The 27,084-nt window shown below is 39.3% G+C and overlaps 1 protein-coding gene across 1 annotated transcript in view; it reads right to left on the reverse strand.

Moving 5' to 3' along the window:
* KANSL1L (KAT8 regulatory NSL complex subunit 1 like) overlaps positions 1 to 27,084 on the reverse strand; it is a 63,913-nt gene that overhangs the window by 22,413 nt on the left and 14,416 nt on the right. Inside the window, exons 3-6 of the mRNA XM_082484330.1 lie at positions 22,779 to 22,920; positions 18,752 to 18,949; positions 15,876 to 15,997; positions 11,136 to 11,337 (exon numbers count right to left, since the gene is read on the reverse strand). Of these exons, the coding sequence (XP_082340456.1) occupies positions 11,136 to 11,337; positions 15,876 to 15,997; positions 18,752 to 18,949; positions 22,779 to 22,920 (664 nt within the window). The remainder of the gene's footprint in view (positions 1 to 11,135; positions 11,338 to 15,875; positions 15,998 to 18,751; positions 18,950 to 22,778; positions 22,921 to 27,084) is intronic.

Consider the following 27,084-nt stretch of genomic DNA (forward strand, 5'->3'; position numbering starts at 1 on the left):
ATCAACACCTAAATAATTTAATCTTTCATTAAGTCAGTTTGTAATTCAAAAGAAAACAAGGACTTATATAGAAGCAAGACTAATTTTATTTAAATGCTTGTGAAGCTACTAGAAAAAAGCTGAACAATCCGCCAGTGTCTGTGTTCCTAGCTACTAGATCTGTTTTAAATTTCTGATGGAATAGTTTTCCACTGGAAAATGCTGAATTAGTGAAATCATGATGTTTGTCAGGAATGTCGATTTAATCAACTCTTGATGAAAAGATTTCTGAAGCCCTTCATTCTGGAATGATAAGAGTGTTACTCAGTCAAAGAAAGTGCTTCAACCTTACTGAAACAAAACGAAAAACTGTTTATTGGAAAACTAAACTCTTCCCACTTCCAGTTCACTATAGAACAGAGTCTACAACCCGACTGGCTTTTCCAGCAGTTAATTATTAATTTTGTAACACAACAACAACAAAAAAGTCCACCAAAACTCATCTGAACACGACCTCACAAATATAACCATTCAGCCACCGCAATGACAAGTGGTTTCAGAAAACAAAGGCACATAGCTTTTAGAAGAGAGGCCTCTACAGCAAGCCTGACTACAATGCCAACCCTTCAGAAAGTATGAGAGATTACTAAGCTCTTAACAACTTTCCCCCTGCTATACTATACCTCATACATCTCATGGGATGTTTTTCTTCATTACTGAAATACAAACCCTCATGCTTCCTGAGCTTAAGTAGATATGAAGAATAATATTACATTAAATCGATTCTATTATGGAAAAGAAAATACACTATGTTTAAGAGGAAATAAGAAGTGTGCAAGCTTTAAATCTTCAACTAAAATAGCGACTGTTTTAAACTTCATAAAAAATGGTGTCACTAACAAAATCTGATTTTCTAGAGTATTATGAATTTTAATCTTCTTGTGGCCAGTAGGTCAAGCGAGGTCATTCTCCCCCTCTACTCTGGACAGGTGAGGCCACAACTGGATTACTGTGTCCAGTTTTGGGCTCCCCAGTTCAAGAGGGACAGGGAACTGCTGGAGAGAGTCCAGCGTAGGGCAAGTAAGATGACTGAGGGATTGGAGCATCTCTCTTATGAGGAAAGGCTGAAAGAGTTGGGACTCTTTAGCCTGGAGAAGAGAAGGCTGAGGGGAGACCTTATTATGACGTACAAGTATCTAAAGAGTGGGTTGAAGGAGGATGGAGCCAGACTCTTTTCAGTGGCTCCCAGTGACAGGACGAGGGACAATAGGCACAAGTTGGAACATAGGAAGTTCCGTTCAAATACATGGAAAAACTTCTTTATGGTGAGGGTGACAGAGCACTGGAACAGGCTGCCCAGGGAGGTTGTGGAGTCCCCTTCTCTGCAGATTTTCAGGACCCGCCTGGATGCAGTCCCGAGTAATGTGCTCTGGGCAATCCTGCTTTGGCAGGGGAGTTGGACGAGATGATCTCTAGAGGTCCCTTCCAACTCTGAAGATTCTGTGATTTTTTTTCCTTAGTACTGTTTTACTGGGCCACAAAAAATCTAGTAAGCAATTTATTTTGATATTCAAAACAATTCTTGCACTTGCTTGTGATAAATCGATGCATTAGACAAAGCATGGCTGGATTATGCCTCTGTTCTAGAAGGGTCAGAAGGCTGAACAATACCAGCCAACCACTCTTCTGCAGAGAAAAAAGTTTGAGTCTAGAAAGCGTGTTGTAATTGAAAAGAAAAATGCTTTGTGCTCCCCGTTAAAAATTCTGAAGTGAAAATTCACTTTGTAGTTTCAGCTACTGATCACTAAAACTCCTACCATTTTTTTAAAGATGCCTAAGTGTAACAGTACAGGAAGCCACAGTTCAATTACACCAATGTGTATGAATTCAGCAAGTTAATTAAGTTACCTCAAATACAATCTGTTGAATATCTGTCATGTGTACTTCTGATTACTCTTCTAAGTCAAAAAAGGCAAGGAACAAGCATTTATTCTCCCAACACACACACACAATGAGAACTTTTCAGCTATATCAAAGAAGAGCTCTCTCTCTCAATATTAAAAACTATTCTTCAGCAAATGAGTAGCCAACTAAATTGCAGTGATTTAATTATGGGACCCAAGAGAACCACCATGTGGGTGGTTGATGCCTCATCTTTGAACACCAAACACACTAACTTTTAATCCTCCAGAAGCGTTATGTACAGCTCACACCAACAAAGCACCATGTTACCTGCTTGCTTCTGTGCTTTAGCATCTGCTTTAAAGGCCAGCCCACTTCTCCATGGCCTCTCTCTTCTGCACACAAGGATCTGGTCTGAGCAGAGCTATGTCCCTCTGGCAGAACATACAGTTAAACAAAATGTCTTATTTCACAAGCTAAACATCAGGGGTTCCCTAAGCAGGACTTCACTGCAGAGTGCTTTTAGGAAAAGCATACAATACGTGCATAGTGAAAGGTTAATCTGAAAACCCCAAAGACTTTCTCCCTCATCAACAGGTAGCGGGGGCAGAAGGTGGGCAAAGCATCTAATACATCCCTGCATGGGAAGGTGCGTAACAGATGGTTCCAACAATACGTATTACATCACAGACCCTCCCTTCCAGATGAAGTTTCTACAGATGTCACATGGTTGGACCTTTCCCATGCACTAGCCTGCAAATCTACACGCAGGTCAGGTACAGCGAAGCAAACTGCCCTGGGATGTAAATAAATTTGTCTGCTTCTGGCCCCTCTGAAACTTTTGATAAGGATAAAGTGGCAGAGACCATGTTTTCCAGGAACAGAAACGTGACTTTGATAAAACACTAGTGACTATTTACTTGGCATCCAGCTTGTCTCAAATTCAGATTTTTAGTTAGTGTCATAAAAGGAGTGGTAGCTACTACTGTCCTCAGAGATCATCCACCACCTCTCATAAGTATACATGGAGTTTAGTTTCTTTAATCTTGTTATAAGCCAATGGGAGATGGACTTTCACCTGCTCTGTGGGAAATGCATGCTATCCTCAACATCCTGAAACAAAGACCTTTTGTTCAACTAGCAAATCAATTGAAAAATCAAGGTTAGTGCTTAATCTTTGACCAGTTAAATAAACCAAAAGAAGGAAAGACATGTTAAACCACAGGGATATATTCTGAAAAATGCCATGCAGAAATTAAGAGTAGATGTGATCAGTAAAACACTACAGAAATATCATAACAAGCTGAAGGTGCAGGACTCTGAAAAGCGAACCTCAGGTTTTTAATCCTGGAAAAAAAGAATTCGTGGGCTGACTAGATTGCCATAAACCCCACAAAGAACGGACTTAGTTCCACTGGCAGTATCTCTGTATTGCAAAGCTAAATGTCATTCTCCCTTCCTTCCTCCCCAGTAGACAACAGTCTTGTCACCCACTCAGAATAGCTGAATGTATAGAATACTTCTTTTTTTCCCATTCAGGTTTTATTGACTTTTAACTAATAGATGACCTTTTTTTTTAACTTCCAGTGTTAAAAACATAATTTTATCAACTCTTATTTTCACTTACAAAATTGGTAAATCATACCCAAAGGATTCTCCACCCCAGACCAGAAGACTGACATATCCACAGAGGTACTACACCATTTTCATTGAAGCAGGATACATTCTCTTCTTGAAACCAGTTTGCAGGAGACTTGGCAACACAACAACATTTCCCATATTCATGGCTTTTTAGAAGTCAGCAATGCCAGGAAACTGTACAGAAGCAGGCAGCAGAGTAAATATCTAGGGATACCAAGGAGGGCGATGACAACCAGTAGACTCCTTTCAATGCAACTAAGGGGAAACGACTACTTCACTGTGTGAAAGACAAAACTTCTAACTGGCTACCGAATAATATGCTTGATAGTTACTGCGCTGGACATCATTTCTTTAAATTTATAGACTGAGGGAGCTAGAGAAAGCAGTAATTGATAACAGCCACAAAGAATTCACCTGTATCTCCTTAAATGCAAATAAATCACACCACCGGATAATATGGTAGAGGAAATGGGATTGTATTCTAGGAAGCATGAGCTAAAATATTTGTCCCCAGACAAACACACCACCTGGCAGAAAAGAGGGTACAACTTCCACACTATACACAATATTATCAATTAAGAACCTTGTCTACACACACCCCCTTCTCCCTGTCCCTTATTCTCCTTTCCTGCTAGCTACAGACCACTTGCAGATCACAGATATTTAGCAAGTAAGATAGAGGCTCTGTGTGTTGGATATAATACAAATTATAAATGTGTATATATATATACTGTTCCCTAAAAATTGAAAATTAACAAGACTTGGTGAAAGACCCATATGCATTTATCAAGTGGCATCTACAAAAAGTATCACTGGCCCTAAGCATGCACTGGGAATGCAGCAGGACACAAAAATCACAGAACTGGCATAAGAACTAGATTAAAACAAGAAATCCAAACCCTAGAATTTAAATACTTTTTTCCTGTCTGTATCAGAGTCTTCTGGAGAAGCACTCACTTTTTAAAAAAAAAAAAAAAACAAAAAAAAAAACAACAACAAAAACCACTAAACCAAAGCAGATATTCTTCTGCTCTCACTTAACTCCCATTTGAGACTGAAGAGAAAAAATGCGGCAATACTCAACTGCAAGAGTTGGCAACATCATACCAACTGTTTGCTTGTGGTATCTAAACTGTAAGCTTTTGCACCTCAATTCCCAATTTTTAGGGTGTTGGCACCTTTGCAAATTTGAATTCTGGTTTTCTCCATGTGCCTCAATCCACACAACCAACTCTTCCTCCAGCAAGTGGAGATACAAATACGGTGAGAATTTTCAGATTAAAAAAACCCACTGCGCTCTACAACGCTGCAAAGAGATGGATAGGACCAAAATTGATAATACTCAGATCTCACTGCCCTATTGCCTCCTACCTTTATTTATAGCCGTATAAAGTTTTCATAGATTAAAACTACACCTAGCCTCAATGACATCTCTTGGTGAAGCACAACTTGGAACAAAAACCCATGGAACTAATGTCAACAGTTAGGATGTTAAATGAGAAACTAAAAATGTACTGGCAAAACACATTCCTTGTTAGTAAAAAAACCCTGCAGCAAGCCACACAGATAAAATACTAAAAAAGAAAACATCACTGCATATCAGCTAAGCAAAGACCTATCACAGATTTTCTGACCAGTAACAATACTTGTCTGCTTTTAAATAAACTTAACAGAACTTTTGATATCTCACAAATAATTTAGATCCTTCAAGTTTAGGCAAAAAATAGCCAGAGACAGAGATACTATAGTTCCTCACTATAGGAAAAGCATTTGCAGAAGCTGCCAGTCATTAGACTTTGGAGAATCCGGGTAGGGGGAAGCAGCTATAAATGCAACAGTCACTGTGAAATGATTCAATTGGAGTTCATGTCTTAAAGTCCTGACACCAATCTGCTACTAACAGACTTTCTTGGGTTTAATGTTTTGATACTCTTCACCTTCTTTCTTAGTATTAAAACTACATTACATTCATTTTATAGGAGACACTGACCCAGAGGTTGTTTGACTTGCCAGCTGTACCAACGCAAATGAGTGGCAGATTCAGCATTTGGCACGAACACTCTCAGACTTCCAACCCCTGCCAGCAAGCATGTGTCCTCCTACTAGACCATGCTTGCAGTTTACTCCTTTATGCTATCCTGCATGCAAGTTTTAATATGCTTTCAAAAATCACACTGAAGAAATGCATCACAACAATCACATCCTCTACACTGAAGCACAGACTGCAATCCCAGGGTTTATTGTGCATGTGGATTATTCTGAGTGGCTTGTGCACTGACTCACAAACAAGAAATGGCCTAAGCTCTTACCAAGCTACGTAGATAATGAAAGACCAAAGATACAAAACAGATTCCATGGCCAAAAGATGACTCACAGATCATCTGTGGTACTTAGTCATTCTGAATTCAGGGACAAGCAGTTTTGGCCCCAAAGGATGTTTCAAGTTCCTGAGGATACTGGATGGTGACAGATAAACTGAACACCCCGCATCCTGTTTTATTTATCCCCACTGCAGTTGTAGATCTGGCAGGTCTTTTCATAGAGTTCTATGTTTTCTTTTAGATACTACTCCGTATAAGCATTATTTGAATACTAGAGCAGGGGAAGGTGTAGTCCTCTTCAGAAAAGAAATACAACAAAGTAGAGGACAACATAGGGCATCTCTCAACAGGCACTGGGAGGCTACTAGGTCACCAAATACTCAAACTTTTGACAGCATTGTAAATGTATGTGGCATAGCAGTAGATAAGAGCAAAAATGTGGCTGTCTTCCCAGTCACCTTATGAACTAACAGATGGGATAAAAGTTCAGTTTCATACTTTGCTTTTCCTAATGTGGATGCTGGGGGGTGCAGGGGGAATGAGCTTCCCAAACAAATCTGAAGAGATGTGAAGGGCAATACTTTGAATGCCATTCGATGCACGAAGGGTACAACCAGCCATCCAAAACCAACCCAAATTCCTCAAAGTTATCCCAGCATTTCTTTATCTCCTACACATGGGAAGTCTGCATTTTGCTGTGATTCTCTCATCAGAATTCTTTAGTCATCATCTTGCTCAGATTACTCTGCACAGCAGCATCACCCATCAGCACCGCCAGGCGCTCACTCACTGGCTGTTTGAACCAGGCACTGCAAGGAAGCTGGCACAGGAACTGCAATGTTCAGAAGATTCAGTCTTCTCCTCAGACTTTGGCAAGCTGGTCTCTCTTAAGCCACATCTACTGCAGGCGGTAGCAGCAAGTCTTCCCTAGCTCCAGCTTGCTCTCAGGCCAGTGACCTTCAAGAAATGGGGGTCCTCACAGACCATGGTACCAGGAGATATATAAATATGTAAAACTTGAAGAAATATGGGAGAAGCACTTGCTAGAGGTGGCAGACTAGCATTACATTAAACATCCAACTATTTTCCACGTTGCTAAGAAGCAACTCCTTTTTTCTATGAAAGGTCAGAGGAAATTTGCTGGATTACTATTGGGAATATAAATGCATTTTCAAAGAAAACTAGGTATCAATCCCAGAGGCCATTCCCCATTTTGCATCCTTACCCTTAGACATCTGACTAATCTAGCAGTCAGCCTGGGCCAGTGTTCTTCCATTACAAGCTGAGCAACCTCATCAACAGCTGGGTAACCAAGTATAGCAAGTGCAGGACTAAGAAAGTGACAGGGCCTGTTAGAATAAGATTTCTTGAATGAAATGATACACTGATGATAGCTCTTAATTCAAAGACTCGATACCCATTTGTTTGATTGTCAGAATGTGCTGGAAATGTCCAGTCCAATTTTATCATTTACTTCCCCAGCAGGATCGCTGATACACTGTTTTTAACCAATACTGTGTAAGAGGCTTTGTTCACTGCTTTACCTTAACTTTGAAAACTTTAATTGAGTTTGGCACTTGCACGAAGTCTGAAGCTGACAGCTTGATTACTGCCACCATCCCTTATTTTCTCCAGGAACACAAGCAGAATCTATCTGTAGCACACAATGCAGCTCTCCACATGGCCCCTCCGTTAATTTCCCATGGAGAGGATATTAGAAAGCAGAGTTTACACATAGGGTTTTGAGCCGAAGCTGCGGTAAGCAAACACAGCATTCTCTCCAGGCGTTTTTATCACACTGTCTTTGGGACATCTATGCACTTTCAGTACAGAGACATTGGAGTTCAGTCAGCATATGGTAACCCAGCACTAGAAATGTCAAGAGCATGGAGCAGACACACAGCTGCACCAGCTCCAACATTTGAAGCCTCAACTAGCAACTTAAAAATGCAGTCTACAACCAAAGGTAAACTACAAATTTATCTTTTTTAGACTGCAAGTCAAGGTAAACTACTGAGCATGCAAAGCAGCTCAACTCTATGTCTCGTTGAAGAAAAAAATGTAAACTCAGCTTTGTACTCCTGCTGCTGGGCTGCAGAAACGAAGTTTGTGTTCACAGGTTTCTACTGTTACTCTCTGAACTGCACTAACCCTGGCTCAGTTTTCAAAAGACAGAGACATCGGCAGTGCTTGTAGAAATATGAGATACTTAAGCCTGCAAGACGCAGGCTTCCAGAAAAGCCTATTATTTAGAAGTTGTATCTGGAGTGGAAACCCCTCATGTTTAAGTAGAAGGAAGGGGAAGTGCTGGGGTCTCTTGCTGAGGAGCAATCTCCATAGCTGCAAGAAGCACTTGTGTGTGGTTTTGGAGGCATCATTCGGGGAATGGGGCCTCCAACCTCTTTAAACATGACACGGATTGGATTGAATGGAAAACAAGGAAATCCAAGTCAGCAACAGTTTCCTTAGTTAATGCAAGGAAGATGAAAAGCCTAAGTGTCTAGCAGGTGGAGCTCCCAAACTCTAATCCTCTACTCCCATTCCCCACCATCAACACCCCCAGGCAGGTTGCCAAGTCTTTAAGCCCCATTGCCAGGAAACTGGGAAGTCAAGCTAATAAGAAACTGGACAATTTTTCAATAAAATATCTTGCTAAAACTAGGACACTTCTGCAATTTTGCAGAGGATGCTGAATCAGCACACTCACAAAGAACATCCTTGCAGCGGAAATTTCTCCCCAGACCATTGGTACACTTAGTAAAACCCAGACAGTTAGCTTAGGAGACATGAAGATTTCTCTTGATATAACACACTTTTAAAAGGCAAAGTAAAATCAAGACATTAAAACTGCTTGGGATTAACACTGCTCCAAAGAATGAGACAGGAGCCATGGTGACAGAGGATGCGGAGAAGGCGGAGTTATTGAATGCCTTCTTTGTGTCGGTCTTTACTACCCAGCCGAGCCCTCAGGAGTCCCAGGCCTTGGAGAAAGTAACGGGGAAAGAGGAAGACTTCCCCTGGGTTGAGGAGGATCAAGTGAGGGACCAGTTAGGTTAATTAGATATTCACAAGTCCATGGGCCCTGATGGGATGCACCCGAGAGTGCTGAGGGAGCTGGCAGAGGTCATTGCTGGGCCACTCTCCACCATCTTTGAAAGGTCCTGGAGAACTGGTGAGGTGCCTGAGGACTGGAGGAAAGCCAATGTCACTCTAGTCTTCAAAAAGGGCAAGAAGGAGGACCCGGGAAACTACAGGCCGGTCAGCCTCACCTCCATCCCTGGAAAGATGATGGAACAGCTTGTTCTGGGCGTCATCTCAAGGCACGTGGAGGAAGAGAAGGCTATCTGAAGTACTCAGCACAGATTCACCAAGGGGAAATCATGCCTGACTAATCTGATAGCCTTCTATGATGGTGTGACTGGATGGATAAATGAGGGAAGAGTGGTAGATGTGGTCTACCTTGACTTCAGCAAGGCGTTCGACATGGTCTCCCACAGCATCCTCATAGGGAAGCTTAGGAAGAGTGGGTTAGACGAATGGACAGTAAGGTGGATAGAAAACTGGTTGCAAGACAGAGCTCAGAGGGTTGTGGTTAGGGGCGCAGAGTCTAGTTGGAGGTCAGTGATGAGTGGTGTTCCCCAGGGGTCAGTACTGGGTCCAGTCCTGTTCAATATATTCATCAACAACTTGGATGAGGAGATAGAGTGCACCCTCAGCAAGTTTGCTGATGATACAAAGCTGGGAGGGGTGGCTGACACACCAGAAGGCTGTGCCGCCATACAGAGAGACCTGGACAGGCTGGAAAGTTGGGCGGAGAGGAATCTTATGAAATTCAATAAGGGCAAGTGTAGGGTGCTGCACCTGGGGAGGAATAACCCCATGCAGCAGTACAGGTTGGAGGCTGACCTGCTGGAGAGCAGCTCTGTAGAAAGAGACCTGGGAGTCCTGGTGGACAACAGGATGACCATGAGCCAGCAATGTGCCCTTGTGGCCAAGAAGACCAATGGCATCCTGGGGTGTATCAAGAAGAGTGTGGCCAGCAGGTCAAGGGAGGTCATCCTCCCCCTCTACTCTGCCTTGGTGAGGCCGCATCTGGAGTACTGTGTCCAGTTCTGGGCTCCCCAGTTCAAGAAGGACAGGGAACTGCTGGAGAGGGTGCAGCATAGGGCTACCAAGATGATTAGGGGACTGGAACACCTCTGAGAAGGTGAGAAAGACTGAGGGAATTGGGTCTCTTTAGTCTGGAAAAAAGACGGTTGAGGGGGGACCTGATCCATACTTATAAATACTTAAAGGGTGGGTGCCAGGAGGATGGGGCCAGGTGGTGCCCAGTGACAGGACAAGAGGTAACGGGCACAAACTTGAGTATAGGAAGTTCCACCTAAACATGAGGAGGAACTTCTTTACCTTGAGAGTGGTAGAGCACTGGAACAGGCTGCCCAGGGAGGTGGTGGAGTCTCCATCTCTGGAGACATTCAAAACCCACCTGGACGCGTTCCTGTGCAACCTGCTTTAAGGTGGCCCTGCTCTGGCAGGGGGGTTGGACTAGATGATATCCAGAGGTCCCTTCCAACCCTATGATTCTATGATTCTATGAATGAGTTCATACCGTCTCTGCTCCCGAATTAGACTGTTGCTTTAAGCACCACAACTAAACACATTATATATTCTTACCACCAATATGCTATTAATATCAGACATGAACAGATATGCCTTGCCCTGCACAAGGTTTTTTTTCCTATTGTAAAATATTAATTCCTTTGTAATGCAGAAAATGTTAAGAGTTTTAAAGCTTTCATAAAGTGTCACGAAACAGACAATATAACTAATCAGGAACAGCAAAAATGGAAACAAGATTAAGATATTGCAATTTAATTTCCTAGAAAATAATGTGCCACCAGCTGTGTAAACTTTCTTGTAGCTAAAACAAATATTCTGAAAACAAGCAGGCAGCTGATTTACACTGTAGCACGTTTCCTCAGCAGTCAAGCCTCCCAAGGAAGCTCTCAAGTTGTCTCTTAGACTGTATAAAGGCTTTAAAGACAGTCATACAATAAACTGATTTGAAAAGCAGGATTCTGAGCAATCTTGAACTTTTATGTTCAACTCATTAACTCTGAGCTCCTACTGACACATCTAGTATCCTTCCACATATACTATATATGCTCCCTGAACGTAAAAAATAACTAGCACAGCATGCATGATTCTTCTGACATACGAGAAAAGACACATGCAGACTCCAGCAGCTGGACTCTTTGGTTTTGTCTCCTGAAGAGAGAGGCAAGGGCCTACCTGCTGATTCCAGTAACAGCCCCTGTGCATTCTGTAGAGTTTCCTCTTCTGGAAGCTATGAAGTGGCCTTGTTCGGGCAGATGTGCTCACATTAGCCATGGAGAGAGATCTTAGTCTTGTCCTGTCTCTTCTTCTTTTCTTGATGTGCTGATGATCAAGCAACCAGCTGCTTGAAGAGGATACCTCTCTGTTGTCTGAAGCTCTGCAATTTCATTATTGGGAGGGAATACAAAAAGTTAAATACGCTCCACATGTACAGGCCAAGATTTACACTGATTAGCATTAACTATCTAATTCTAAGGGAATTTTATAAACACTAAAATGTTTTAGCACACTGTTTCAGAAAACCATGTATGTGCTGTTTGCTTATTGATTAATTCCATATTAGGTCACCAAAGGAAGTTTATTGTTCCTGCTCACCTTTCTGCTCATGAAAACAAATGTCAAGCATATAATGTTTTTTTTTTGTTTTTTCCAAATTCAAGAACTCTCTTTCTAACACTTCTAACACCTATGAGTTTTAAGTTACAGTCAATATTTCCCCACAAACTTTTTTTTGCTCAAGAACTGAAACGTAAGTAAAGCTTTACAAACCAGTCCATTCACCGTAGGGGTTAAAACTCACTGTGAAGCATCTGTATCAAAAGTAGGAACTCTACACACTTAGTTTAACCAACACAAGGCCATTAAATTTCACTTCCAGGAACATGCCAGTAGAGCTCTCCAATAGAGCCCAAGCCCAAACTGGGGGAAGCTCTCGAAGAGAAGGGAAAGCTTAGCCTGTTTGTCTTTAAGACCCAGAAGCTGGTTAGACCCAGATGATTTGGAAGAATGCAAGCTCAGCTCCACTCACAATGTGACAGGGTCTATATGAACACATGGAAAGCTTTGTTTTAACATTAAATCTCACTCTTACCTGCATTTCCCCAAGTCTATCCCTTTCAAATCCCCCTCAGTGTTACAGCATCATCCCTCCACAACCTTACCTACACGCACACTTGCTGTACTCATATCCTTAGTAATACAGTATGCAATCCCAAAAATTATGTGACAACACAGGGCCAAGAGCAGTAGAAAAGTCTATACATATATGCATAACAACTTTGGATCACTCTCATCAACCTACAGCCTGTCTGCTCACCAGAAAAGGGAACACCACAAGGTAAGAATTCAAAACACTCTCCCATTTGGGTGGGAATGACTCAATGGGAAGAATACACTTCACTTTTATAGGTATCCTGATTTTATTTTGTTGCTGTAGCAACATCTGCCTGCAAAGCTGAAAGCTTGCTGCAAAAAGCACTCAAGTGTGCATTTATTTTTACAATACTGAAGACCTTGACTGCAACTCTAAACTGCCTGAGAAGTGCAAGTATAGGAGATATTTTGGCCTTGGTTCATAACAGGTCATTTATCCACAGAAATTATTATTTTCTCTTATGAACTTTATCTGGCAAGTCACAGTCTTATTAGTAAAGTTGTAACACACAACAAAACATGAAAATGAATTTATTACAAGGCCATTTATCAATCTTTTTTGACAAGCAGTATTCTTCTAACAGTACATTTTTATTAAATAGAAGCACTTGTTATGAAAGTGTGATTAAACACCCTCCCATGCTGTGCTGGTGTGGTAACAAGGCTTTATGGGCTTGAATTTGAGCTGTCCTGACACATCAGAACAATCCCAATAAGCAACACAGACTTGATGAAAAAATTGTGCTAATTAAAAGAGGGATGGTACAAAGTACTTAAAGGAACTTATTAGTAAGTGCCAAGAAAAGCCCCAAAGACTGAAGTATGACATTCTTAACACTAACACCGCATTTCTAAAGCTTGAGATAGATATACAACATTTAAAGTCCATGCAAAAGATTTCTTAAAATACTTTCTCTGAATTCTCAAAAACATTTTCTCTGTAATTCTCCACCTCGAAGTGAGATGGTAACAAGCCCAACTTCTAGACTTCCATATACCTCCCTCTTACATGAAAGACAACTTGCACAGGTAAATTAGAACAAAAAGCTCCTCAGTCAGCTCCTCAGCTTCTGTGATTCCTGCCTTTGTGCTGGTGGTCTGCCCAGGTCTTTGATGATCTCTCTTCAGTCTCTGCCAGCTGCTCTATTTACCCTCCTGTGCCTTGCAGTAATGCATGGCTCCATTTTTAGAAGCAGCAGAGAGACCTCAGCTCTGCGGCTTGGTGCTCTAGTACACAGAAGTGTGGGTTTCCTGCCATTTGTGTAAACAGGCTTCCCAGTCAAGGTTTGAGTTATCCATTTATTTTGATCTTAGTTTGAGGGGTTTTCAAAATGTGATTCTTCAGAAGAGTGAAACGAACCATTGCCAGATGTAAAATTCATGAATTTGCTGAAACACTTCTTACAAAGCTCATAGGTTGGCCTTCCTTGCTATGTAACGTAGCTAAAGAGCAGAGACCTTGCTCACAGATACACACATGCACAGCAAGCCACCCAGGCACTATTTGTACTGAAGTAATGAACTTTTTCATTCCTCTCCCCTCATAGCAAAGTGGTTATCACTAGCTTAGGGAATTGCTTCTATGAACATTTACCTTCACACAATGCATCTGGCTAATCTTGGCATCTAGATTCAATTGAGCAAAGAAAAGTTATGTAGAAAAAGGAAGTCACTAATGAAATTAGACCTCGAGAAATTCAAGGTTACCCACATTTAATCAACCAGGAACTGTACATGTACCACCACTTCCACTGGGAATAGCCCAAGTAACCAACAGTACTGCAACCCCATGATTATCAACCTCAAAGCACCTCACACTTAGACCTACTTTAAACATGGACTATTATATTGTTCGCATCAAGAGCCTCCAACTAATGTCAAGAATTTACTTAAGTAAAAATTGTAGTATATCACTGTCCCAACTAATTGCACACAAGACTACTACAACAACAAAATAACATAAAAAATGAAACACACTCAAAAAACCAAGAAGTAGGAGGCAGTGAATTTCCCTGCAGGATTCTTATGATAACCACTCTAGATCACGTTTAATTACCATCTTTAATGAATACTATTTATTTGCAGACTTCAAAACACAAGAAGCGAGAACTTAAAATTAATGATTTAACTGATTTTTAAGATGACATCTAGAAAGCTCTCAAGTGTCTCAGATTCCCTTCCAACAGCTAACTCGCCAACTCCAGTTTAGAGCTACAGCACTGAGAAAATCTTCCAACTCTTCCCATTCTTCTTTGGGCTTTTATAGGTCATGAATAGAAAACTTCCCATTCTTCTTTGGGCTTTTATAGGTCATGAGTAGAAAACTATCAGCCTTAAGAGACACTGGCCTGTGAGCAAACAACTGTGTTGTTCATAAAATGGAAATAAGACTGATTTTGGACAGTGCCTGATAAATCAGAAGAGAAGTGGCTTGAAGTTACATCATCAGAGTCACATCATGAAGTCAACTTCTTATGCTCCTTAAAACATTTTTAAAAGCAGGAACCCTTCCTCATCTGTTTCGTGAAAAAGTCACAGATTCAAGACACAGCCTTCTAACAGCTTAAATCACTCTCATCTTCCACAAACCCATCTCTACTAGCACCTCCTATTTCTGGGCTATTTTTATTCCAGAACTCAGAGGAATCTTCTAATTTTCCCCTATGTTATCTGTAAACAACTGATATGTCAGGAGTATGAATGCTACATGACAGGAACTCTTCATCCTCAAATTTAGGGCAAAGTCAGACCATTGCTTCGGAACAGACAGCAGTTAAAGAAGCTGTGCATCCAAGCTGCTCGTCAGAATCTCTTTGTGAGAGACTACAGCCTCTGCGGCAAAGCTGCTGAGACAGACGGCGTGGCCAGCTCTTCTTGGAGCCAGGGAATTACATTCTGCTGCAGACACTGCCATAAACCCCCCCAGCTCTAGTAGGGAACACTTTCTTCATTCACCTGATCTTAATTAAGACCTATGAATAACAGCAACTCCTCCATCCTCAAAAATTGCATTACCAGTATCTCAGGAGAAGTATCCTATATACCTAGGTCTTTTGTAAGACAGGACTGTAGTGAATTACCTTAATGCTGTTTTGAGACTAATACTGGTTACAGCTTGTACTGCATTTTAAAATCTTTGAATACAAGATGGAATTACTAAGAAGTATGGAGTAGTACTGGGAAACATTTTTCTACAATATTAATTTTGAGCTGCTACAGCCATCCTGGAAGATATATCCATCCAGAACAAAAGACCACAAATGGAAAAATATTACCTCCAAATTCCTGAAAAAGTAGCTGGCAAACATAAATTTGGCCTTGTATTGAAGACTGATGTGCTTAAAATTAATGAAGCTGCCACAAAAAACTGACACTGACCCACGCTGAGGCACAGGTGACATTGCTTATGTATTCTACTAATCTAGTAAAGTCTAGTTTGTCACTTTCCCAGAAATAGTTGCACTTGTGATGACAGAATGCATTAAGTATGAAATAATCAGTAGTGTTACCCACTGTATCCTTTCACTACTTCACAGATACATTAATCTTCCCAGTACTTAAATGCACTTACAGTGACTGCTTACTTTTATGATATCTTTAAGAAGAAAACAAAATCCTACCTTACAAGCAAAACTTGACTTTTCTTGAAGGTTGCAGAAAGCAGCTCTCTTTTCCTGTTTTACTACTGTAATGATTATCAGTTCCATCAACATAACATTACCAAAAGTTAGTCTCAAAAAAAGTTACCATACTATCAGCTACCTGAAGGAGATGCCATTGACCAGCTGTCTGTGCCTACAGGTCTTGGATGAAAGAGATGAAGAAGCCGGAGACAGATTGAGCGGAGCAATTAGGCTGCTGATGATTTCACTCAGTTGCGCACTCTGGAAAAAATAAAAATAAAAGGTAGTCAGACTTTCATCCAGACTCAACAGCTCAAAGGTCCTGGGTTTTTGTTGTTTTCCTACTTAGGATACCAGTCACATACATCATGGAATAACCATATTTAGTTTCTTCTTGTGAATAATCAAGTGTGGCATGTTTTTCTTTCACAATTATTATGTTCAACTATACAAATGAAAAAATACCCAACAAAACCCAACACAACCCTCAAACACCAGCCATGGACATTGTTTATACATTTGAATACGTAATACACAAAAACACATTAGCGACCTTAGTATTTTAACTGAAGGTTTTTAAAAAGAAACCAGAGCACTTTACAGCTGATGTTACAACAGCTGCAGGCCAGAACTGCTAATTGGCCATTCAACAAGCATTTCAACATGGGGGAAAAAAAGAAGTCTGCTGTCTACCCATTGTACATTTTGTTCACTCAAAGTATTTTTCTTGTTAAAAGAATCCTCTTCATTGCTCACTGTAGATTGACAAATTTATAAAAGGAAGTGTAACTACAGGAGGACTATTGTAACTAGAGACAGAATGGCTAAAATCTTCTGGTATCCTCAAAAATATCAGCAAGAAGCCCCCACCCCACCAAACTCCAGACTTTCAGAACTGCCCCAAAACAAACGCAGCAAATTTGTTAAGACTTACTCCTTATAAAGCAATGAATTGTGGACTGACTCCAGATAACATTTCACAATGATTTTTTTGTTTTAAATGTCAAACCTTAAAGGCTATTCTGACAATAAACATAGCTTTCTTAGAGGAAACTGTGTGCTGCACACTAAACAGAAATTAAATGTATCTGAAATGGCATACTTTTTTTTAAAAAAAAAATTTACATTATTTTGTAGGATTTTAATTCAGAACAAAGATCATTTAAAACAAAAATTGCTGAAGCTTACCCAGTAAGTTTTGTTACATTTTGAGGCACTACCATTTATGCAGAAAGAGGCAGAAAAAAATATTTTCCATTTTATTATAACTCATGTTTCTTCTGTTCACGTTTAAGTGATGCAGTCAGGTAAAAATTTTAAGTCAGAAGAAAATATTCAGGGATGGATAATAAAGCACAGAAATAGCAAGTCTATTACAAATGTGTAGACAAAGCAAACAAGATGCCAGTAAAATATTTAGCAGATTGATCTAAAAATCTCAACAGAATTCAATCTGTAAGGAGCAAAGTCTCTACTGAATATAAAAGCACCAAAACAACGTCAGACTTCCAAAACGCAAGGAAAAACATACACGTTTTTAAAACATTGCATAGCTATGAAAAGGACTTGAAAACAGTATTAGCAGAAATTGTCAGGCTTGGTCCCTTTGCATTCTTTATGATTTTTTTTTTTGTTCACAAGTAAAATTATTTGTTTTTAATGAAGACATACTTCAGCATAGGACTGAAGAGTTCTGTGGGAATATCTATGGATGTACTTCAGCCTACAGCATTGCTATTCCTGACATTGAACAAGAATAAACTCAGGCCTTCACAGTTAAGGTTGATTTACAGAACTTATAGTCAAAAAGCAAATCAAACCCCAAAGCTTTTTGTGGTATAAAGGGAAGAAATCTGATGTAATCTGTGAGATGCATTAAATGAAGAACACCTTTACTTTCAAGTAATTTTAAGATCATCAAAGTTCTTGGACCTCTGTTTCTAGCTACTTAGGGACTGGGAAACACTAATATTACTTTGTCAAATTCTTACTGAAAAGTGCGCTTAACTCTCCAAGTAATCACTTAAAGAGGGGTCATTCACCACATTCTAAAAATGCTCTTTGGTTTACCTTGTGCAATTGCCAGCACTGTGTATATAAAATCCCTGTTTCATTGCTTCCTCACTCCTGTCTGTGGTGGATAAGATCTATCAAACAGGGGAAGCATTTTAAGAACAGGAAAGTATGACTATCAAATAAGAAAAATTGGCACAGAGATTCAGGAACAGGCATTAGTACCTAAAGCTACTTTTACCCCATTTTAAAAAGGTGTATATGACTAAGAATTTATGTACAGCAGCAGAGCAACATATTAATGCACTATTCTGGCTTTGTCAGGTTTGCTTTATGCTAACTGCATAAATTCATTCTGAAAACAAATTTCCTGCATCTCCTTCAGCAATGTGATCCTACCACATTCTTTATGTACTTTCTAGCAAAAGAAAACCCTGCTGAAGTCTATATCGTATTTCCTGGAATTAACCTTGGAAATGACTGTTTTGAACACCATGAACCAAAACTGAGCTCACAGCTACGCCTACACTATGCCTGTTAAGTACCTGGAATTCCTCAGTCCTATGACGCCTGAAAAGGCAGACCAACAACTATATTCTCTTAGGGCTTTTTTTTTGCCCTTTTTTTTTTTGTTTGTTTCAAGTGCAACATACCTCTATCTTTAGCTGCACTCTTTCACCTCACACAAGTATTTCCTGAAACAATCTGTGGCAGCTCTACATTGAACCTAACTATAAAGGAGAAGCAGGTTTGTGGATAGCTATTAGAACTTGTTATGTGGCTGCTTTGATGGAAACAAAGCTGTAACACAGACAGGTCAGAATTAAAGGTTAATTTGTAACCTGGTGTACAATGTAGTTATTTAAGCCCTTCAATTCATCAGCACCCGCTCTAGGGACTGTAAAATATCTTCCTTTTTGGAAGTCATCACCATGGAACCTGCCCTATTTCTCAAGTAAATAATTTGGCTCCATTGACGGTTCAGTTCTTATTTTACTTTACCTGTTTTTCTATGTTTCGTAAAAGCAGAGTAGGACTGCTGGGTGACATTTCAAAGTCATGCTCCGGCAAAGAATCCTGTCTCTCAATGGCAGCTTGCGAACTCCCTGTGGCGTTTAATAAAGCTTCGTGGTCTGTCAATTGTATTTGCTTCTTCAAAATGTCTTTTGGAAATGGGAATTCTTCTAAGATCACCATCCCCTAGACAACAGCAATTGAACACAGTTGGATGACAATGGATTAACCCTCCTAAATATTTTTTAAGGGGCAGTCAAACCTGGTACACCCCCCTTCAATCCTCCCAGTAACTCTTTGAACCCCTAAACTAGATTTCAAATACACTTAACAGCTAAAATATCAAAACAGTAGGTATCTTCATTAATGAAAGCTGCACCATTTATACTACTCGTTATAACAGCAACCACTCTAGTGTTATACCACTGCTTAAACATCTGTGCCAAAATTCAAATCAGAAATTCATACTTATTAGAGCAACTATATGATCATTTGCCTGTTGATTTAAGAGGAGATTTTTCTGTAGAGAAACAACCACCCTTTGATTTGAATGAAGTTGGTTATAGTCTTTGCAGCCAATAAATTTTGCAGAGGCACTATAAAGTGCTCTTATTCCTATCCATGTTCTAAGCAAAACATCAAGGTTGTTATCTTTTATGTAGCAGACATGTATACAATTCAAAACAAAAGCCTTTTACAATTTCATATTTTTTTTTTTTTAAGGTGAGCATTTTTAGAGTTTCATCATTACAGAGGTAACTATCCTAAATATTCTAGCAATCTCACTGCTTTTTAAGACAATCTGCACAAATATGGTATCTGATGTGGTCTATCATCTAGAATGCCATCTAATAAGATAAATATAACTTCATATGATAGGTAAATAACAGAGTTTCATAAACAGAACTAGGAAAAGAACACACATTGTGTTTTCCACGTGACAGATGAGAAAAATAAAAGTGTATCAAATACAAACCTACGTAACATCCCAATTGGTTTAACATCTTAAAACATTAAACAAAATAACTTTGTAACAGTAAAAAACAGTTCCTCAAATAGTCCCTTAACTTGTCATTATCTTGAGCAAATAAATTTAATACTCAGAAAAGGCTATCAAACCTCTACAGGGTTTTTCCAAAGAGAAAGGGAAAGAACTTACTTGCTTTTAAGCACTGACTGTTACTCAGATATCAAGCAGATATTAGAAGAATGGGACCATTCAATTACACTGCCTCAAATTTTTCTTTCTAGTAAGAATATTCCACTAAAAACAAGGAAGATTGTCATCATGTGTACACAAAGAACCCCCATATTATTTCTCCAAGCAAGACAGACTTCACCCAGCTTGTGGCTGTGGAAAATTAAGAATCCTGTAGTTTTATTCACACCTTGACTCCTGCCTCAGCAGCAACTTAACCTAAAACATGAAAGCAAGTTTCAAAGAGACTGGGAGAAAACATGAAATTGTCCTGTTCTCACTGTATCTCTTATTCCTCTGTTTGAGTTGTACATTCAAGGCTAAGAACAAAGATATTCTCTAAAAACAAACGTAGGTGCTTGAAAACTTGCTTTAGTGCCCAAAAGGGGCACAGAGATTCTGAATTCCCATCAAGTCAACCCTAGATTTTCCACATTCCTTAGCAGGTAGTAGCCCATCGTCTCTGCTTTTCCATTTACAGCAGATGGAAACAAATCCAGACAGGATACTACAATCCTGCAATACTACAATCTGTAGACCAACAGCAGTTACAAAGTAGGCAGGACGTAGAAGGAAATTCAAGTATAGATCTAATTTTTATGTGCCACAACAGGAGGAAAAGCTAGCTCAACCGCTTTTAGTCTCTTTTAGAATTTAGAATCTTTAGATCTTTTTAGTAAAAGAATCATAGGTCATGACCACAGAGAGAGCGAAAAAAATAACTCACAAAAGTCTAAAACACGAATTCCAAATGGAAGGAATAGAAAGACACACAGGAAAAGTGGTGAAAAAAGGGGGACACGCCCTCTGCTTTCACTGGAATTTTATTTTTTTTTAAGTTGCAGAATCCTGTTGACCAAGCATAGAAAGAGGAAAGCAGAAAAGTAAGGAGAAAAATTACAGACTCTATGAAAAGGGAGAGATAGAACAGGCACAGGAGAAAAGAAGAAAAGCAAACAATTAGAAGACTAATACTGACTATGTAGGAATTATAAGTTAAATGAGTTACAACCAGTATGTTTCATCAATGAACTTCCCCCCCCCCCTCCCCCCCTTCACGGAATTGTTTTGCAGGTAGGCATTTCTTTAAATGCAAGGACTCTCAAAGATCTAGAGCTGCTACTTCTGTGTGCATAGAGATGGACAAGACACAATGCACAATGTAGTAGGCCAGGAAACTACCCACAAGTTAACCACCTCCCTTCCTATTGTGTTACAGTGTTAGAGGAGTGGTGTTTTGCTTGAAATCATTGTTCACTAGCTATGAATCACATTTTTTTCCACTCAAAACACACGAAAAACACTCTGAAACCATTAAACACAGCATACAAATTCTTATTATATTATTGTGTAACTACTTTGTGGCCACTAAATGAAAACAAAGAGCTCTTCTATCAGCCCATGTATCCTTCTGTAGCTGCTGCTGCACTGGTGTACTACAAATACATATACAAAAACACCACAGCCAACGGAAATACGTGTCTACCTTCACTATGGGACACAATGCCAAATACTGAATACTGCAGCTGGTAAAAGGGGCATGAAGTTTGCAAAAAGGAATGTCACTAAAGATCTCCACCAGGAAGATGACTAGGCTCCAAGCCAACATACCACCTAATGCGAAGAAAATGCATGACTAAAGAATGTCCTTTCTCTCATTTCTCTGTTATTTACTTCTCCATCTTCTGCAGCTCATGAGACCTATGCCACCCTTAAGGCTGATTGCTTTTGGGTACAACAGTGTGCATTTACCTGGTATTTAGGACAACACTAATATATAAGCATTCTCACCCTTCACCAAAATACAAAATCTCCTTTCACTTCTGTGGGCAGAGCCAGGACAGACCCTCAAAGGCTCAAAAAAAAAAATATTTTTTAAAGAAAAAAACTGACTAGGGAAAAGTTGTGAGCAGGAGAGACAAAGATGGAAAGGCTTTGAGGGCAAAAGGAGAAGAAGGAATAATTTTTCTTTATGTGATCAGAGGGAAATGCTCTCTGGAGTGATTTCCCTCTCTTTTTAAATTCCCTCTACGTCTCACATTCAGCCACATAAAGTCTAAAGCATCTTCTGGCTCCTCTCCATCTGTGCTTATCTGACCCCAGCAGAGATCAGACAACCTATGAGGCTCATCAATGGAGACCCAAAGAGCTGTCCTCTAAAACACCTTGCTATAACACCACCACAATTATCACAGGTTTTGGCTTCTTGTACATGAGAATGACTTGGGGAACCCATTAAATTGATAGATAGATTATTCACGCTTTAGGAATGTGACTTTCCCACTGTCTAGCCAGTTTGATTTACAAAAACTAGTACATGAGTTACACACATTGGAATTTTAGTAATAATTAATCCTTGACCTGTTCAAAGTGCTGTACAAACATTAACTAGCTAATCCTCAGAATAAACATGCACTGTAAATAACAAAAAAACCCACCCTGAAACCCCACTACACAAAAATGAATAACCAACCACCCCACCTGAAAACCAAATCTTGCCTCTTTGGCAGAGGGAAAAACTAGTGTGATAAATACAGTACCTTGTGCTGTGCCCCTGAAAGTCACTAACAAAGTCACTAACTGTAACAGATAGGAAGGTAAGTGTTCCCAACTCCCAGTCCTGTACTGGTGCCTCTAGGGTACAATACTTTTTAGCTCCTGATGTCTTTCTCATTAACCTTTGCATGCGATAGCCTGTGAGGATACAAGAACTCCAGGGCAAAACAAACAACAACAATGAACCAAATAAATAAATATTACAAGAAACACTGTCAAAAGATTATTTGAAAAGCCCATTTATGAGCTTACAGACAATACCTTGGTGGCACGTATCTGCCTGTGAAGGTCAGTTAGTTGTTGGATTTTGTATTCTAGTTCTGAAATCTGGGCTTGAAGCCATGTCCAACGGCTGCCAATTCTAGCTCTGTCTGCAAGCCACTTCCATTCAGAAGTATAGCTGCTGTGAAGACAAAATGCTGGTTAGTCCAAAAATAAAGATAACCACATTTGCACAAGAACATTTTTGACAGCTGCTCTGCCTCATGTTGCAAGCATCTCAGTTGCTTTCAGAAGATATCTGATTATACCCATCCAGTTTCACATCAGCTTATTTCTGTAACTACAGAACTTGCCCAAACCAGTACAATCAATGTTCACTGGCTATTCCCATACTAAGCTAGTTTTCTGTTCTGTATTATAAAATCCAGAGCTGGAGAAACTACTGAACTATATCAGTTAATGCATATTACAGATTTGTAAAGAATTCCAGTAACTCTACCAGCAAGAATCCAAATTCTTATACCATACTTCCTCCCAAAAACTTCCACAAATATTGTTTGCTAATGACTGGAATCTAATAAAACACCATCCAGCAATGACCAGCTAGATATCAAGTCAGTGCCCAAAAAATCAACTAAGTAGTTTAGATTTCTTTTATTCAAGCTATTTTATAAATACAGCTGTGTCAGTACATTATGGTTACTATATATCTTACTGCTGCTTACAAATAAGTGTATTTTTTAACACAAAAGATATGCGTCCTGGTACTTGGCATTGTGATTAGCTTAACTTTATTATGCTAAATTCATCACTGGTATCAGCAAACTTCACTCAATCTACACATTAAATAAATGAATGACATAATGGTATCACTCAATAAATAATATCCAGTAAGTTTAAGCAACAGAGACAACACAATGCAGTATTTTAGCATGCAACTTCCACTAGTATCCTACCATTAACTAAGTTTATTTGTTTAAGTAAAATGACTGCTGTTTTTTTTCCCCACTAAAGTTGTCAAGTAGTTTGCCATGGCTAAGTTAAAAAAACTGTAAAAAAAATAAATCAACTTCTGGAAAATAAGTGCTTTTACTGAAGTTATTGGGATAACTACTGGATCTAAATCCTGGAAGACGCTGTATGTAAGTCTTGCACAGGCAGAATACATGATCCTCTGTTCCCCAGGCAATGACGAGTAGTGAAGTATCACAAAACATATAAGAAAAAGCAGATGCCAGTGAACTGGCACAGGAACATCACACAAGTGCAAATGTTTCATGAGGAATTTTGTGTCAACTACCTCAACAATGAAATAAAGGTAATACATTACTCTGCAGAAGATGCTAGACATTTCCTGGCATGAGTACAGAATCAGCAAATTTGAGAATCCTAATATTTTCAGGGCAAAGATTATAAAACATTATATAAAAAAAATCTCAGAATTTTCAGTCTACTTTAACTACCATGAATAGCATGAATAGACACAGTCTCCATTAGGTTACCTCTAAAACACATAATTTCCTCCCTTTTTAACATAAATTGTCTGCCCACATAATTTACAACCAGCTTAAACTCTCTTCTACACAGGCAAAACGAATAAATGAAATTAGACAGGAGATTGAAATGTCCTGTTTAAATCCAGAGTTATTTGCAAGCAAAGAAAGTGGATTATCATCAAAAAGAAACTCAAAGAACTCTATAAATGCATACCATAATAAATGATTTAATTTTGTATATTCTATTAGTGATTTTGTCCTAGGGAAAAAGACATAAGAAGTAATCTTGTGAATATCCATTTTTCTGACAACCCCTTCTTATTTCTGTTTTCCCATTATCAACAGCATATAGTAAATAGCCGTGGTTCCTTATTCTTTAACCAGGTCATCTTGCCAAGAACTTCTCTGGGATTGGCAGCTTTTGCATGTTTGTGCTTCTGGAAGTCATAAAATACAGTTTGCAGGGAAAGGGGGGATGGGGGGGAGGACCAAACTCCTAGTTGGCCCAAGTCACAGGTCAATTAAATAATGTGTTCACACAAGTGTGGTGGCTAAAACAGGTAGGATTTGTCTCACGACCCTGAGATAGCAAAAAGCTAATCCTAAGAGATACTTAATGAGGCTGTAACAAATCCCTTACTTAATAATTTTAACAGAAAAAGTTAAATAGGAATAAAGAGGGTCACAGAGAAAAACCCAAGGAGTGCTTAGGTGCTTACTTCTATTCCTTTCTGAAAAGACAAATGAACAACCAACCAACCAGACCCCCCCAAACCAGAACATTATAACAAGAAAGCCCAAGTAAAAGAAAATAAATCACACTGACAGAATTACTTCCCAAGTTAGATGCAACAGTTTGGGAGAAAGGTGAGCTATCCTCAGAGAGACCGCAGAGGAGGGGCAAGCAAATGAGGAAAAATAAAAATACATACACTGTACTAAATCAGCATGGCAGTAAGGGAATCCATAATCAATACCAAACCACAGCAGGTAACAGAGTAACAGTTAAATATTGTAACCTAAAACCAAACAATTTATATCCTTTGTATATTACTGTCACATATAAAAAAAATCCTCTGCAAAATTACATCACAATTTATTTTTCAAAAATGTGCTTGCAGTTTTTTTTACTTAAACACAATATTAAATCTTGAACTAATTGCATTCACTGTTAACTATTTTATGTATATTTTTGCTTCATTCCAAAATACTATGCAAGTATTTCTTAAGGCTTTAAAGCGTACTATATAATTAAACTAACAGGACTTAATTACACTGTAATAATGATGTCCTTAGGCTCCTCTATAAGTTTCCACCGAACTAAGCACAAACATTTTAAGCTCACACCAAAGGAAGCAATTTTAGCTTCTCTCTCCTGCCAGCCAAGGCTGCCCTGTGTTCAGCGCCTGTACAAGCCCTTGGGCAGCTACACAGTGACATGGGTTAGAGAGTTGCTTGTGGTAATTTTAACTTCAGATGCCGGGTGAATGAAGCAAGTTTAAATCTAGATCCCTTCCCCAGTGTTGATGCCTTACAGACAGACACACACTTTTACGCTGCCACATGGGAAGGGGCAGGAAGCTCAGGGCAAGGTAGCAAGCATGAGTTCACATTTACAGGACTGGAGGTGAGAGCACTGTTAAATTCTGTTCCCATCTCTGTCACTTATATTTGTTTGATCTTGCATTATTTATTTACCATCTTTGCCTCTAAGTTTATTTCTCTATTAACTATTTAGTAAACCTTGTAACTCCTCAGAGGAAGATTAAAATCACTATAAGCTATCCTCACACCCCTAAAGTGAGCTGTCTGCATGCAAAGTAGCATGGTCACTCAAGTGCAACGATAATCTACTACTGCAATTATATAAAAACACCTGTAAATCTGTTCCTGGGATGTTAAGAGAGTACAACATAACATTCACTCAGTAAATAAAGCTGTTTCAAGGTGATACCGGTGAACTCATTAATTCTGCAAATCCAGAAAAGAAGAAAAAAACCCAAACAAACACAATGGGTTACAAAAATAACCAGGCCTGTTACCAAAGGAGGAAGTCAGAGCAGGTGCTGAAGTAGAAGCTCCTGCTCTGATTCTCTGTTGGGAATGAGACAAGAAAAAAAAGTTTCTGTCTGTCCTGCTTCCTGTGTGCTCCTCTTGCACTGCATCTTTACTTGGTTTCCATGCTTTTGACTCTAACATCATACATCCTCCACAGTAATTTCAAATTCGTTCTTCTGCTAGCAACTCTATATAAACCATGTTACATTTGCAAAAGTTTCTAATCTTCAGTACTGTAGTCCAGTGAAATATTAAACTTACATATAAACTTACTGCTCTTGAGATAACTCTAAATCTGCAGACTCCTTCACTCATCCAAGACTATTAGAATTGGAAAAGAACAGAGCAATACTGATTTTGTATGAATAAAACATCTCATTTAAATTTCCCTAGAAAAACATGCTGGAATTGCATCAGAGGCAAAATTTGTCTCTATGTGAGGTACTGGCTTGCATTTCCTCTGTTTTGATTGAACTGCAGGAGGTCAATCCTGCACAGCTTGCAAGAGAAGAAAGAAAGAAATGCAGAAGAACAAACAAGGCACAAGGAGCACAGACACAAATGTAGACAGTCAAAGTATGATTAAAAATATAACTAGGAAGCAGACGTTTGGGCTGTTACTGTGTCACCCCAAAGTATGGGAAAGAATTCAGCTGGGGATTGTCAGCACCAGCAGAGGCAGTATAAGCATTTCATCAAAGGTTCTTGCTTTTGCTGAGACCAAAGAGGCAAGTGAAGAGCAGTAAATAATATACTGCTATTACAGTCAGCACTATTGTTTGAACTGAAAG

The sequence above is a fragment of the Vanellus vanellus genome, assembly GCF_965231255.1.
Source record: "Vanellus vanellus genome assembly, chromosome: 5".
Taxonomy (NCBI): domain Eukaryota; kingdom Metazoa; phylum Chordata; class Aves; order Charadriiformes; family Charadriidae; genus Vanellus; species Vanellus vanellus.